Genomic DNA, 13,923 nt, shown 5'->3' with positions numbered 1-13,923 from the left:
TTTTATTTTTTGCTTTGGTTTACTCTAGTGGAACTTCAATCTATAGTGGTGGAACTTCTATGTGTAAGACATATTGAAAATATTTGTGAGTTTTGCATGAATTGCAAGGACTTTAGGAGACCTTCGAACAAAATTGACAATTACCCAAATATCATGACTGATGTGCTCCAATGGGAACACCAAACAGGTCAATGTTTGATGAAATGTCAAGCCTTTTTTCCAGAAATCTGTCGTGCTAACATTGTCTCTACATTAAAAGAATAACAGAATAAAGGCTATCTGAAGAATATAAAGGTTATTTTAAACAGGATGGTACCAAAGGAGCATTGGTGGCACAAATATATTCAAACTAGAAGGGCACTTGGTAGAGCGCACACCTCCGCCACGTAATGCCTAATCCACGAGAACACATCGGGCCCAATACGTTTTTGAAATATCATGCTATACAGTACTATTGTTGTGGGCCAGGGGTCGGTGACGAGGAGCGATTGTTAGGTGGAGCAGTAGGGTCGTCTCCACCGAGTACCCGGAATTGAAGGTCGTAACCCTTAGAAAATTCCAAAGGTCACGGGTCCCTTCGCTGACCGTGGACACCAATAATTTGACGGTGTGGGGTCAGGTTAATTGCCTAATTTCAATATACCTAAGTACCCACGTCGTCTAACTACCAGGGAAAACCACACCCTCGACGGACCTTGGGCGGAACGTGCCATTTACCGAGCCCGATCTGGGTTTAAACTGAGCGGGGATTACCAATATCCGTCAGTCCAAATGAACAATTACAGCAACAAGGCCTCCCTAATTCCCAATACGCACCGTGCTAAACCAATGAAAGAAATGACAGCAACGAGCTGGTACATTTAATAAGAGGATTTATTTATGAACAATAATCGGTGAGGGGAGCACACAAAGTGCAGAGTTAAAACCGAATATGCAGTCAATGTACAAGGGCGAGATACTTAAGCAATGTCTACTTATCGGACTGGCGCCACACACACACACACACACACACACACACACACACACACACACACACACACACACACACACACACACACACACACACACACACACACACACACACACACACACACACACACACACACACACACACACACACACACACACACACACACACACACACACACACACTCACACACACACGAAATGGGGCCGGTTGCCCTTTATTGTGCCCTTCAGCTCGGGAGGGAAGACGAACTGAGGGAAGAGCCTGGTCTTGCACCTGCCCGCCTCGTGCGGTAAAGTCGATCTGGTTCGGTGGCGGGACTCGAATCTGCACCGATATACCAGGCACCGAGGAACCAAGGATTCAGCCACGGACGCCAGCCAGCTCGAATAATGACGAGGCGAGGGATCACTGCGACGAGACCAGAGCCAGCGACAAGACGAGACCAGCCACGAGATGACCGCGCTGTCCCATCTATTTCCTCTCCGACCGGGGTCGCGGGGGGGGGGGGAGGGGAGGGGACGTTTCTCACATCACCGCACCCCTCATTTGCCGGGGGAAATCGGCCGTCTCTCCGTGATTGGTCGGGGGGCGTGCCTCGATCCCCCGCCCCCCGAAGAGACTCTGCTTCTCTTGGAGCTCGCTCTGCGACCATTGGCTGAAAGGCGGCAAACGCGCTCGCACCCTTACGGTTGGCCGAAGCGTGCAGTCAGAACTTCGGTGACTGAGGGAGCACCGCCCACATGCGTGTTCGGCACGCCATCGTGCGGGGATTGGTCCATAGTGTTGTTATTTTTGTGGATATAAATTCTGGAGCTAAGAAAAGAACTCGCAGCGCACATACACTTAATCACCCATTAAACATTGGGACGGGACCTAACCATCCACATTTTCTTATTGAGATAACTGAACTACGGGGACTCTGACTGTCTGTGTGCAGTAGGTTTCCAAATCCGTAACACTATATTGTTTTTGGCCCCATCTCTCCAAGGTGCAGAATAACTTTGAAAATTAAATAATTCTCGTGTCCAAATCTGGATTCGTTCTTCACCAAAATCGAACCAATTCGTCCTTGCGACACACCCAACCTGTCCACCAAGTTTCGTCCGAATCCGTCCACAACCTTTTGAGATATCGTGCTATGCATCATTTTTAGCCCAATCTCTCAATGGTGAAGAATCACTTTAAAAATTCCAGTGGTCGGATCTGGATCTTCACCAAAATCTAATCAGTTCGTCTTTGTCACACACCCAACATGACCACCAAGTTTCAACTGGATCTGTCCACAAAATTTTGAGATATCCTGTACACAAACAGAAAAACAGACAGACAGAAAGCGGTGAAAACATAACCCTCACCTTCGGTGGCGGAGGTAACAAATATGCAAGTTTCACCATTACTGCACTGTCTGTATCCAATAATTTCATTTCCCATTTCTGTGTGGAAGATCCCTCAACAAATTGTGTTATTTGGAGAGGCTATTGTAATCTGTCTACTTTAATATGTACTAGACGACCCGTTAACCCGTTGGGTTCCTGTTGTGACAGCGGTTGATAAATAAATAATTTCAAAAAAAGATAGCTCGATCAAACTATACTGCTGAGGTTGTTTGCATTGATCAAATAATCCCAAAGAGTACTTGACTGAATCGGGAATTGATTTTTCAATAATTTTTTTCATTGACCGATTTGAACGAAACTTGATACTGCACTCTGCAGGCGAATGGTGAGTAAGGTGGGCCAAATTTTTTTTCGCTATCGTGTACTGTTTTGGCTGTATTTTGGGAACATACATATATACAAGATGAGAGTTTTAGTAATATATAGATGTCGTTCATTCTCGCATACAATGAAATCTATGTAACTTTGTGACACTGCAGTCAAACGTAATGAAATCGGACCAAATTTGTTTGACTTAACAATAACGAGTGAATGTGCAATGTCTGTGCAGCATCCAGCAAAAATATATCATATGCAGCATTTCTCTCGGGTTTTGCATCACACCTCTAACCATGGCCTCGACTAGCGCATGTCTGGGCAGCATCAGACACAGTTCGACAAAGTTGGCTAAATTAACCATTACACTTTTACCTCCGCCACCGAAGGTGAAGGAGGTTTTGTTTTCACCCCTGTCTGTCTGTTTGTGTACAGGATATCTCAAAATGTTGTGAGTTTAGATTTTGGTGAAGACCTGGATCCAGCTACTACAATTTTTAAAGTGATTCTTCACCATTGAGAGATTGCGCTAAAAATTATACACAGAACGATATCTCAAAAAGTTGTGGACAGATTCGGACGAAACTTGGTGGACAGGTTGGGTGTGTCGCAAGGACAAATTGATTCGATTTTGGTGAACATCCGAATCCGTATCTGGATACGAGAATTATTTAATTTCCCAAGTGATTCTTCACCAATGAGAGATAGGGCCAAACTCGAGATAGTACTGTATGGCATGATATTTCAAAAATGTATTGGGCCCAATATGTTCTCATGGATCAGGCATTACATGGTGGAGGTATGCGCTCTACCGAGTGCCCTTCTAGTTACGTCTGATTTTAACCATTGGTTGATTTTGTGCCTTGAATGTGAATTGTGTGCGTATTATCCATGCCTATTCCTGAGTGTGTGTTTGTATCGTGGATGATATTACCCCCGCCGAAGGAGAGGGTATTGCATTTGAGTCAGTTTGTTTGTCTGTCTGTCTGTCTCCGCACAGAACTTTCATGTTTTTTTCCACAAACGCTTGTTGGATTGAGATGAAATTTCCACCATATGAGTAACTACTCATGTATAATGTTTTATTGATGATTTTGACATTATCGGTCACGTGGTGTGGCAACCATGTTGGAAAAAATTTGGTCCTCTGTATCTCTGAAACTGCAGCAAGGAAAAAATTGAAACTTGGCACATGGCAAGTACTCCTCATGGGGAATAAGTGTGATATTTTTTACGTCATCATAGGTGCCTTCGTTATGATGTCATAATTGCATATGTAGAACACTACATCTGATCAGTATGAACATTTCTGAGGGTCAGCTAGGGATAAAATGGTCCACATAAAAAAATTTTATGACGTCATGTGTCACGTGATTTGCAGCCACATTGCTTTTGGAAGGAAAGAAAAAAGCCTTCAAAAATCTTCTCTGAAGTGGCTGAACAGATCGAGGCGAAAGTTTACACATATGACTGCCAATCCATGAGGGACAAAAGGTTCACACACACAATGTCATAGGTTACATGGTTTGGCAGTCATATTGGATGTACCATAAAACCTATAAAAATCTTCTCCAGAACGGTTGGACAGATCGAGGGGAAACTTCACACAAATGTTCCCCAAGCCTTGGGTGTACAAGTTTGTTAAGGAATAATTGATAGGTCACATGGTTTGGCAGCCATATTGGATTGAAGAAAAATATTAAAGAATGTTTTCTCTGGAATCACTTAATCAATCGATGTGAAACTTCACAATTATGATCCATCAGTGATGGGAAATACATGTTTTAAATTTCAACTTGATCGGACACATGGTCTGGCAGCCAGACTTATTTATATTTTTGATGTGGGTTCTTTTTCATTGAAAATTTTTTTTATATATATATATATATATATATATATATATATATATATATATATATACATATCATTATTAAGAATAAGGCTCACTTTGTGTCTGGATGGGTTTGAGGGTAGAGGGATAGCAGCTGAAATGTGAATCCTATCCAGGTTCCTCCTGATGACTTCATCTTTGCTTTTTGCTTGTTTGGGTTCCTCCTGATTACTCCAATCCAGGATTGTACCGATATAGTTGAATATATACCGATTCGAATTGAATTTATCTTAATCCCATTCTGTATTCAATTGAATATTAACCATCATGGGTCACATGTCCATTCAAAGAGGATTGCATCAAAGTGGGACCTCTTTGTACATAGTCATCACTACCAACAGTTATAAAGTGGCAGTTCTAGTTATGTCTCTAATTACATAACATACCATACCAGTACACATACACCACACAAAATACACAACACGAAACTACACAAACACCACACAAAATAAGTCCTAGCGATGGTCTGCGATCTCTGATTGCTCTTTTTTTAGGTCATCTCTACCGAGATGACCTAATAAAGCCGGACCAAATGTCCGTCCGTCCGTCAACAATTTTTCTTTCCGATCTTGATGAAACTTAGTATGTGGGTAGAGGTCGATGAGTGTTGCACAACGATATAACTTTTGTCTGGGTTCAAGGTTAGGGTCAAGGTCACGAGGTCACTTAAGTTATAAAAATCGCCATTTTCAAAACCTATCTAGTCTGCCATTCTACAAGATATTCGGCAACTGTTTATTGATTATGATAGTAAAAATTATTATCTTGTATCTTACTGGACAGATTTTTGAATTTCCGTCCCGTTTGGCCGCAACGTAACCTGGAAGATGGTCAAAAACACCTCCCGGTACAAAGAAAACTTTTTGCTCCGATCTTGATGAAATTTGGTATGTGGGTAGAGGTCGATGAGTGATACCCAACGACATATTTTTCCCTCTATTCGAGGTCAGGGTCAAGGTCACGAGGTCACGAAAGTTGTGCAAGTCGCCATTTTCAAAACCTATCGTTTGTCATTTTAGGAGTTATCTGGCAATGGTTCATCGATTATGATAGTAAAAAAAAAACATTATAGAGATTACCGTCACCCCCACACGGAGGTAATTTTCTTGTTTTATTTTTTGTTGGTTTTTATATCTCCATTTAGCCAAATTATATTAATTGGTGAAAGTTTGTAACAAAGGCGATTGCTCGTGGCACAGCAACACCTTTATATGCACACTTCTTCTTTCGTATGCAGCACATGATTGTGGATACCTTTATTTGCTGGGGATACCTTTAACAGCTGTGCTGCTAAGCCTGGTATTGGCTTAGTGGTTAGGGTGGCGGCTTGGGATCCTAGGGTCCTGAGTTCAAGCCCCATTGGGCCGCTGAATTAATACACCAGGAGGTTGACTCAGCCTGTCATCCTTCCGAGGTCAGCAAAATGACTACCAGTGCACTGGTAAGGGGGATACTGCATCAGCGGTATAGCCGCGTCCCAACCAATGATGCAACCAGCAGCCACAGGCTGCACTTGATAGGGAGAGAGCTGTGCTGCTGATGTAGTGCCCCCTGTAGGTTATAGCAGGGGAAAAAAAATTGGCAGTGATAATTTTCCATATCTACATGAAAGACACTATGGGATCTTTAAGGTATATGTGAACTAAATGAACCATTGAAGGGGATTTGCTTTAATGGAGGCCTGAATAGATGTCACACCTTGGTGGTAAAGATCATTTTACGGGGTGCTCTTGCTGGTTGAATTACTGTGCAAGAAGCATTTCAAATGATTTTGCTGCCACCTAGCATGTGGAACTGACTTCTAAAATTACATCTGGAGCTCTGGCCTTGCCTTTTCTGTTAGCTGACATTCTTTATCTCCTTTGGACAGGACTGGTATCATTTAGAATGGGATATATTTTTTATTGCAATATCATATGGCATTTGGGTAGATATTTGGTATCAAGCGTACAGGCAGTTTCGTTCCGTCTCCCCCTCCCCCCACTGCCCCCACTCCCATAAAGTTCCATGTTATACACACAGTCGATTTTTAATTTTGAAGCTTGCTTTATTATTTTTTTTTCTCTCTTAGTTTTCTGGCTGTTATCCATTATAATTTTTTCTTTTTTTTATAGAGTACTACCAAAGATCCCTGGTGTTTTCCCACGAAGAGCCTGCGGCGCAGTGATTATCTGCGGGTACTTGCTTCGAGACAAACACTTAATTGGCAAAAAATAAATAGTAATAGGGCAAACCGTTTTGGTTAGTTTTTATTGGAATAGGATGATAAAACTGACTACTGGGGTTTATGGAATGGAAATAAGGAAAATGTACTGCTTGCGGTTTGTGTGACATCAAAGTCGTTTCAAAATAGCCTTTTTTTCTATTTTTGCTCTAAAACACATGTGTTACCCAAGTTTGCAATTTGTTGTCCAAGTTTCCTGCCGATTTGAAAACGCTGTATTCTGTCTATAGAGGAGTCAGGACTGGCTCAAAGCAGATTTGGATAAAGCTGCTGCAGTGCCGCTTGCAAGCTCCCCTCCCCAAGTAGCCGTGCTTCCGCTGCCCCATCCGAAGATCACTCAGAGTGGCAGCCCATTCCATCAAGATCCAATGGTGATTGGGAGCAGATTGTCAAAAAACACTTTTGGTCTCGGTTAATAGATGTATCGTTTAAGATGTGCTGTATATTTTGGCGGTAAAGGAAATTCTGTTGTGTGGAATCTGCACCTCTTTGTTGCTCATCTTTGTCGTGTCTTGTGGGCTCAATCAGTTGAATTTTCATTTATATTTTATTTGAAACTCTTTATATGCAGACTGTAAATATAGTTTTGCTGAGAATATATCGGTGGGCAGCGAAATTCAGGAAAGTGTAACAATAGCAGAAGTACAGCTTCTTTGAAGTTTTGGCCAAATCCAAAGGTCCAACAATTTGGCCGCAGGGGCAGGCATCACTTGATTGCTCATTCAACATGAAAACGAATTTTGACTTGTGATTTGGCTTATTCCACATGTACAAAGATGATGCAATAGAAAATGGGAATTTATTCGCATTGTGAAAATTATGGGCTCATAAATAAACCGCCAATACTGGAAAGGTACACAGACCCTTTGGTGGTGTGAAGTTTCTGACGTTTGCAAACATACATGAGCTTGCTGTCTGTCATTTGCATCATCAACTGGAGAATGAAGGCTACTTGCTTGGCTGTGACGTCAGATCCGATCTTGTGGATGGCTTTTGCCACTATTTTTTTTCTTATTTTGTGGTTTGTATTTCAATTTTGCACTTTATTGTGAGGCTTGTAATTTAAGACCGATCATCTTTCTTTCCTTCAAGCAACAAAAGAAACTCCCCTCCCCATCGAATTTCAGTTCAGGGAGTGATGAGTTCGACTATGGCCCCTTGGACACCACGGTGCTCCAGGTTTGTGGGTGTCTGCTGCACGCTGTTTCTGGTTTTGGTGGTATCGCGGGATGAGCATTTGTTTTGTGTTACCTTTTGGTTGATGTTTTTCTCACCTGGTAACGAGGCATATTCTTGTAGGCACCGTTGATCGAGAAAGCTGCAAGCCCAAAGAGCATAACCGTTGCTGTTAAAAAGGCTCTAAATGAGAAGTGTTTGGTATATTTATTTATTTTCTTTCCTTCATGTTGTGATTGTCTTCTGTGTTTACTTTTGCTCTGGTGAATAACATTTGCACAACTTTGTGGATGCACTTGGTGGAGACCATTTCCTCCCTCCCTTTCGTCTTATTCGGTGATTGTTCTGTGCTCGTGTTACTTTAAAGTCCTTAGTTATTCCTTTTTTATTTTCACTTTTTTACTCCAGGAATTGCCCAAACGTCCTGAGAGGGAGTTTGATTTGTTCACAAGCCCAACTGGAATCAGGTAATATTATTTTCATATATTTTAAAATTTATTTTATTTTATACAGCTTCCCGACTTCCTTATTATAATTGATTTAGCATTACAGGAACCTTCCATAAACCTTTGACGTTGCATAGGAAGAGGGGAGATGCACATTACTTGGTTGATTTAACCTTTAAATAAACTCTGCTCTTAAGCATTTATTTGTCCACCAGAGGGAGCCAGTTAGATGATCCATAAAATGTCCTGTTCATTGTTTGCAAACGACCTTTATTCCCATTATTCATCATGTCTTTGAACCTAACACCATATGAATCAAATGAGTGGTTTATGGACTTTAGCACAGTCCTGAAATACTAACTTGTTTGGTTTTTTCCAAATGCAATTAAGTGTTCTGTAAGCATGCTCTTTGTCATTGTATTTTGGCATGACCCGAATCAGCACGTTTAAGATAATGAAGGGTGGAGACAAATAAGTGCAGATGAGTTTTTCAACAGAATGGACACTGATAGCACAATGGGCCACAGTTTTAGAGTGAAGAAGAGGAGAGTTTGGATGGTGGTAAGGCAGGGGTCTTTCACTCAAAGAGTAGTAAATGCATGGAATTGTCTCCCTGGAAAGATAGTGACAGCAAAGACAGTGGATAGTTTTAAAATTGAGTTATATAGGTATCTCGAAGTAGTAGAAGTTGTCCTCTTGAGGAAGTTGTCACTGAAACTCCTGTGTCACTGTCAGTCATGATCTTTCTTGGGAAACCACATTTCAAAGTTGATCTCCAAAGTCAGCCACCGACTGGGCATCCTCCATTATACAAAGTCCTTCCTTGGCACACATGAACTTCAGTCCACTTACAAGGCCTTCATTGGCAGCCTGATGGAGTACTGTTCTTCCCACTGGACTGGCTCCCCTGCCTCACATCTTGCTTAGCTTGATGCCATGGAAAGCAAGGCCTTCAATATTATTGGAGTCTCCCACGATGAAACTGAGTCGATGGGCCTATCACTTCACCATTACAGACAGGTAGGAGGTCCCTCTGTCTTCTTCCATCTCCTTTCTGGTCTACTCCCCCCCCCCCCTTTCAGGTTTCTGCAGGGCAAACACGGTCCACCATGAATCCCCTCCTGGTGAAACTACCTAAATCTCGGATATCTGAATTACTGCTTACCTTCAATCATTTGTTCCTCTTTTTTTCCTGCTTGTGATACCAACTTTCACGTTATCTTCAATCTCATTCTTCAGTCCAGGCTTTCAACACAGCTATTCATTACCATCTCAGATCATCCCCAATCCAAAATCATGTTTTCTACCCTCGTTACAACCCGCCCCCGTCACCCCCACTCCTCACCCCAATCCCTCCTCCTTCCAAATTTTCAGTTTTCCCTCATTGGAGATTCCCTCTGAATCCATCTTGTCCATTCCATGCATCCTCTCCTGCCCCCCATTCCTCCTCACACACATTTTTGTGAAAGTCTTCTTCTGTATTGGCCTTCAACTTTGCTGTTGGTGTCGCCTCCCCCACCCACTCACTACAACCCCTTGTGCATGCTTCTCTACCATTCCTTTTGTGTCCTGTTTTTTTTTCTGTTATGTCCTGACCTGTTCATGGTAGCCCTTCCATGAGTCTCGACTTTGTACAAAAAACATCCGTTCAGCCTGGTGGAGATATGCGCTCTCCCAAGTTCCGTTGTCGTGCGATCTTGCATCAATCCATTAAATTTTTATGCCCAAAAAATTTAAAGCATGTTTTATTTCTATTTATTTATTTTTTTTTAATACCCATTCATCTTATAGATGAAACCAGTTTAGCTGAGGAGTTTGTGAACAGGCTGAATGGGGATTTCATGGGTCTAGGTGCTTGGGAAACCCTGAAGAGTTGTGGAGTGCCTTCAAGACCACCATCCTTGATGTTGCCAGTGGACGTCTTGGAACACACCGAAGGGTGAAGAAGAATTTTGTGTTTCAAGGGACACTGGATACCATTGACCAGAGAGGCTTAATGGCTTAATGGCAGAGCTGAGCTGTTCAGGGAGTTGAGGCGAAAACTGTATGTGCGCTAAGGGTGGACAAGGAGGCCTTATATGTAAGGAATTTGTGAGGGGGTAGAGCATCACCTGTGCTCAAGTGATTCTCGGCCTGCTTACAAGGGAATTCAAGCATTGCTTTCCTCCAAGCCTGTCCCTCGGTTTACTGCTGTTCGAGTGGAGGGTGGTGGGCTCTTGACAGAGGTGGCCGAAATGAAGGCCCACTGGCCCGGTTACTTTGAGCAGCTGTACTCGGCTGATCCACCAGCTGTTGAGTTGGATGTCAACCCTCCAATTGCTGACCCTGCAATGGATGTCTCCATTTCTGACCCTCCAATCAACTGTGATCCACCTTCATTTGTGGAAACACAGGCTGTGGTGAACCGGTTTAAATGGGGTCAAGCTCCTGGGATCTGTGGCATGCATGCTGAACTTCTTAAGGCTGGTGGATATGCTGTACTCAGGTCATTCCATGCAGTTCTGTGCTCTGCCTGGAAAACAGGCATCATCCCAACTGACTGGAAGACGGGCCTTGTTGTCCCTCTCTGGAAAAGGAAGGGTGATCGCCAGGACTGCAACAACTACTGTGGGGTGACGCTGCTCTCAGTGCCGGGCAAGGTCTTTGCTCGGATAATTATTGATGGGGTTCGCCACCATCTGCTTGAGCATCAACACCCAGAGCAATCTGACTTTACACCGAATAGGTCAACGATTGACCGTATGCTTGCTCTTCGGGTCCTCACCTAATGCAGACGAGCTTTTCGGCAGGGGCTGCTTGTGGCTGACGTTATTCTTTACAAAGCGTTCAATTCAGTGAATTGTGATGTCCTCTGTAGGATTCTCGGTCTTCGTGGGGTGCCGCAAAAACTGATCAATCTGATGTGTGAACTACATTCTGGTGTTGAGTGTGCTCTGAGATGTGATGATACCATCTCTGACTTATTTCCAGTTGTTACTGGAGTTTGTCAGGGGTGTGTGCTGGCCCCCACACTTTTAAGCACTTGTATGGACTGGTATCTGGGGAGGATGTCAGAGGGCTCAAGCTGCAGTGCATTGTTTGGGAATGTCAATATCTCTGACCTTGATTTCACAGACGATACAGTCATCTTTTGCGGAGACTGGATATCCTTTTGGGGGCCATCGAGGTGCTGAATGAAGGTTCAGAGCCGTTGGGATTATGGGTTTCCTGGGTCAAAACTAAGATCCAGGCTCTCAATGACATCTTGGATGCTGCTATCTTGTCTGTACTTGTTTGCGGCAAGGATGTTGAGGTTACGGAGAGATTCACTTACCTTCGCAGTGATATTCATGTCTCTGCTGGCTGTGAGCCAGAGGTCAATGGACATCTGGGTCAGGTCTGGGGAGTCATGGATTCACTGGATCATAGGGTGTGGCACTGTCGGTACCTGTACAGGAGGACGAAAGTCTGAGTCTTCAGGTCCTTGCTGCTTTTAGTCTTGCTCCATGGATATGAGACTTGGACTCTGACCAGGGAACTGAGACAGAGACTGAATTCCTTTGGTACCAGGTCTTTTCGGATAATTATTGGTTATCGCTGGTCAGAGTTTCTGTCCAACGAGCGGTTGCTGAGAGACTCAAATGAGATTTGTTACCTGCATAGACCGTGAGTCTCAGCTGTGGCTGTATCGACATGTCTCGTTTTCCTGACGCTGATCCTGCTCACCATATTTTCTCAGCGAGGGAGCCTTGTGAGTCGATGAGGCCAATGTGCTGACCACGTGCCTCGTTGCAGCAGGTTAAATCAGCATCTCAAGGAGATGGGGATGGGCCAGGCATCTGCCTGGGGGATGGCCAGATGGAGGTCCTTGGAGTATCAGGGGAATGTGGAAGCAGCGAGGCGCTGTTCTGGCGCATGCTCCCGTACCTGACCTGACCTGACGTGTAACCAAATGACTCGCAAAATGTAGTCCAATAAGAAGGTATTTATCTGAAGGTGAAATACTGTGTTCTTTTAATGCTACAGTAGAATGGCCATATTTTATCCACTTGAGATGTTTGCTATTCTCTTGGATTTCAATGAGCAGACAACTTGTGTGTCTTTTACCTATTTTTGATTTCTGCAGTGCTACCCGCCGTCCACCCATTCGTGGTGCTGCACATGGCAATTACGTTTCGCCCCTGCTCTCGCAAAGGGTGACTGAGATGTATGCCAGGCCGAGGCTGACGCATCGCGAGCTGCCGAGAGCAAACACTGCGCCGGTGGCAAAACGGAGGTCTGTGCCGATCTGGGTTAGGGTCATCATTGCCGTAACGCTGCTCATTTTCATCCTGCTCGTGTACGGTGCCATGGAGGAGAATTTTGAAATTCCTTCAGAGATTATTGGAAGCAAAGGTGACCAACATTTGGATCGTGTTTGATTGCTGAATTGTTGACGTTTGAGGCTGCTGCTGTGATGCTTACGGCTTTGTTCAGCTCATCCTGGATTTGCTCAAGTTTGCTTGGTTTTCTTAACTTGGATTGAAGGCATCAACATCAGAGAGTGATATTTTGCCATGTTCAATGTTTTTGGTCACTGACATAAAACCAATGCTTTCCTTTTTCTTTTCTTTTTTGTCGTCTTCTTCTTTTTCTTTTTAACCCATAATGTCCAAGGCAGGAGTACATCTTGTTTTTGGTACCCCCATCAACCTCAACGTGCAAAATAGTTGGTGTATTAAGAAGTGTTGGTCTGCAAGTTGAAGTGTAATTGCAAAGATTATTTTTATTATTATTATTGTTTTTTTTTAACATTGTAGTTTCAGAAATGACACCACACCACAACTCTTCTCTTCAAAAATATGGTTGCAGTGCACGGTACGTGTTTTTGTGCGAACTCACGTGTGTACTTAACGGGGGTAAATTGCTCTGATTACCGCATATTTGCCAATGGGTTACACGTGCTCAGTTATCCTCACCGTGTCTCACGTTGGCATTATATGAAGATCATTGTGTTGCCATCGTCCGTGACTGGCCTTTGAACAGTAAAGTGAATATAAATTTCTCTCCTACCTCAGCAAAGTAAACCTTTTCATACTTGTGTTCTTTTATCGAGTAGTACTAGATATTTTCCATGACTTTTGTGCTCTTGTTGAAAGGGGAAAAAGGTTAATAAAGGTTATCTCCCAAATGTGTCCATTCATGTTATTTACTGGACTTGTTGCAGTCGCGCATTCTTTCCCAAGCCATTTGTGGTTAGTTCGCGAAATGCTGGACATTCCCGCGGCAGCGTCGGTTATTATCGCATTACAGGCGACGGCGACGCTTCCACAAATCACATCGTGTCTCCTTGCACAATTGCAATGACTGTCCCTGCCTGTACTTGCTCTTCCCGTTTCCTTGGCTGATTTGAATAAGAGGAGGAAATGATGTGGATTGCCTTTTGTAAATGTTTTAATTTTTCGTGTTGAAGAAACAAATTTGTTGAAAATCCTGTTTTAACTTCCTTTTTGTGTAATCTTTCTCGTGCCCTGCATCACAATATC

General features: G+C 43.3%; 1 protein-coding gene across 16 annotated transcripts in view; it reads left to right on the top strand.

The window, feature by feature from the left end:
- Positions 1 to 13,568, top strand: part of LOC147020201 (lamina-associated polypeptide 2, isoforms beta/gamma-like) — a 38,081-nt gene extending 24,513 nt beyond the window's left edge. For 6 of the 16 annotated variants that reach the window (XM_085895344.1, XM_085895333.1, XM_085895335.1 and 3 more), the window contains 6 exons: positions 6,688 to 6,750; positions 7,028 to 7,168; positions 7,890 to 7,976; positions 8,097 to 8,174; positions 8,382 to 8,440; positions 12,525 to 13,568. In XM_085895344.1, the coding sequence (XP_085751470.1) occupies positions 6,688 to 6,750; positions 7,028 to 7,168; positions 7,890 to 7,976; positions 8,097 to 8,174; positions 8,382 to 8,440; positions 12,525 to 12,819 (723 nt within the window). In that variant the 3' untranslated portion in view covers positions 12,820 to 13,568. The remainder of the gene's footprint in view (positions 1 to 6,687; positions 6,751 to 7,027; positions 7,169 to 7,889; positions 7,977 to 8,096; positions 8,175 to 8,381; positions 8,441 to 12,524) is intronic. The other 10 variants (XM_085895337.1, XM_085895341.1, XM_085895347.1 and 7 more) reach the window with 7 other exon arrangements.
- The last annotated feature ends 355 nt before the right edge of the window (positions 13,569 to 13,923 follow it).

The sequence above is a fragment of the Eptatretus burgeri genome, chromosome 9 (assembly GCF_056783735.1).
Source record: "Eptatretus burgeri isolate ZD-2024b chromosome 9, Ebu_testis_v1, whole genome shotgun sequence".
Taxonomy (NCBI): domain Eukaryota; kingdom Metazoa; phylum Chordata; class Myxini; order Myxiniformes; family Myxinidae; genus Eptatretus; species Eptatretus burgeri.
This window is presented reverse-complemented; position numbering and strand designations above follow the sequence as displayed.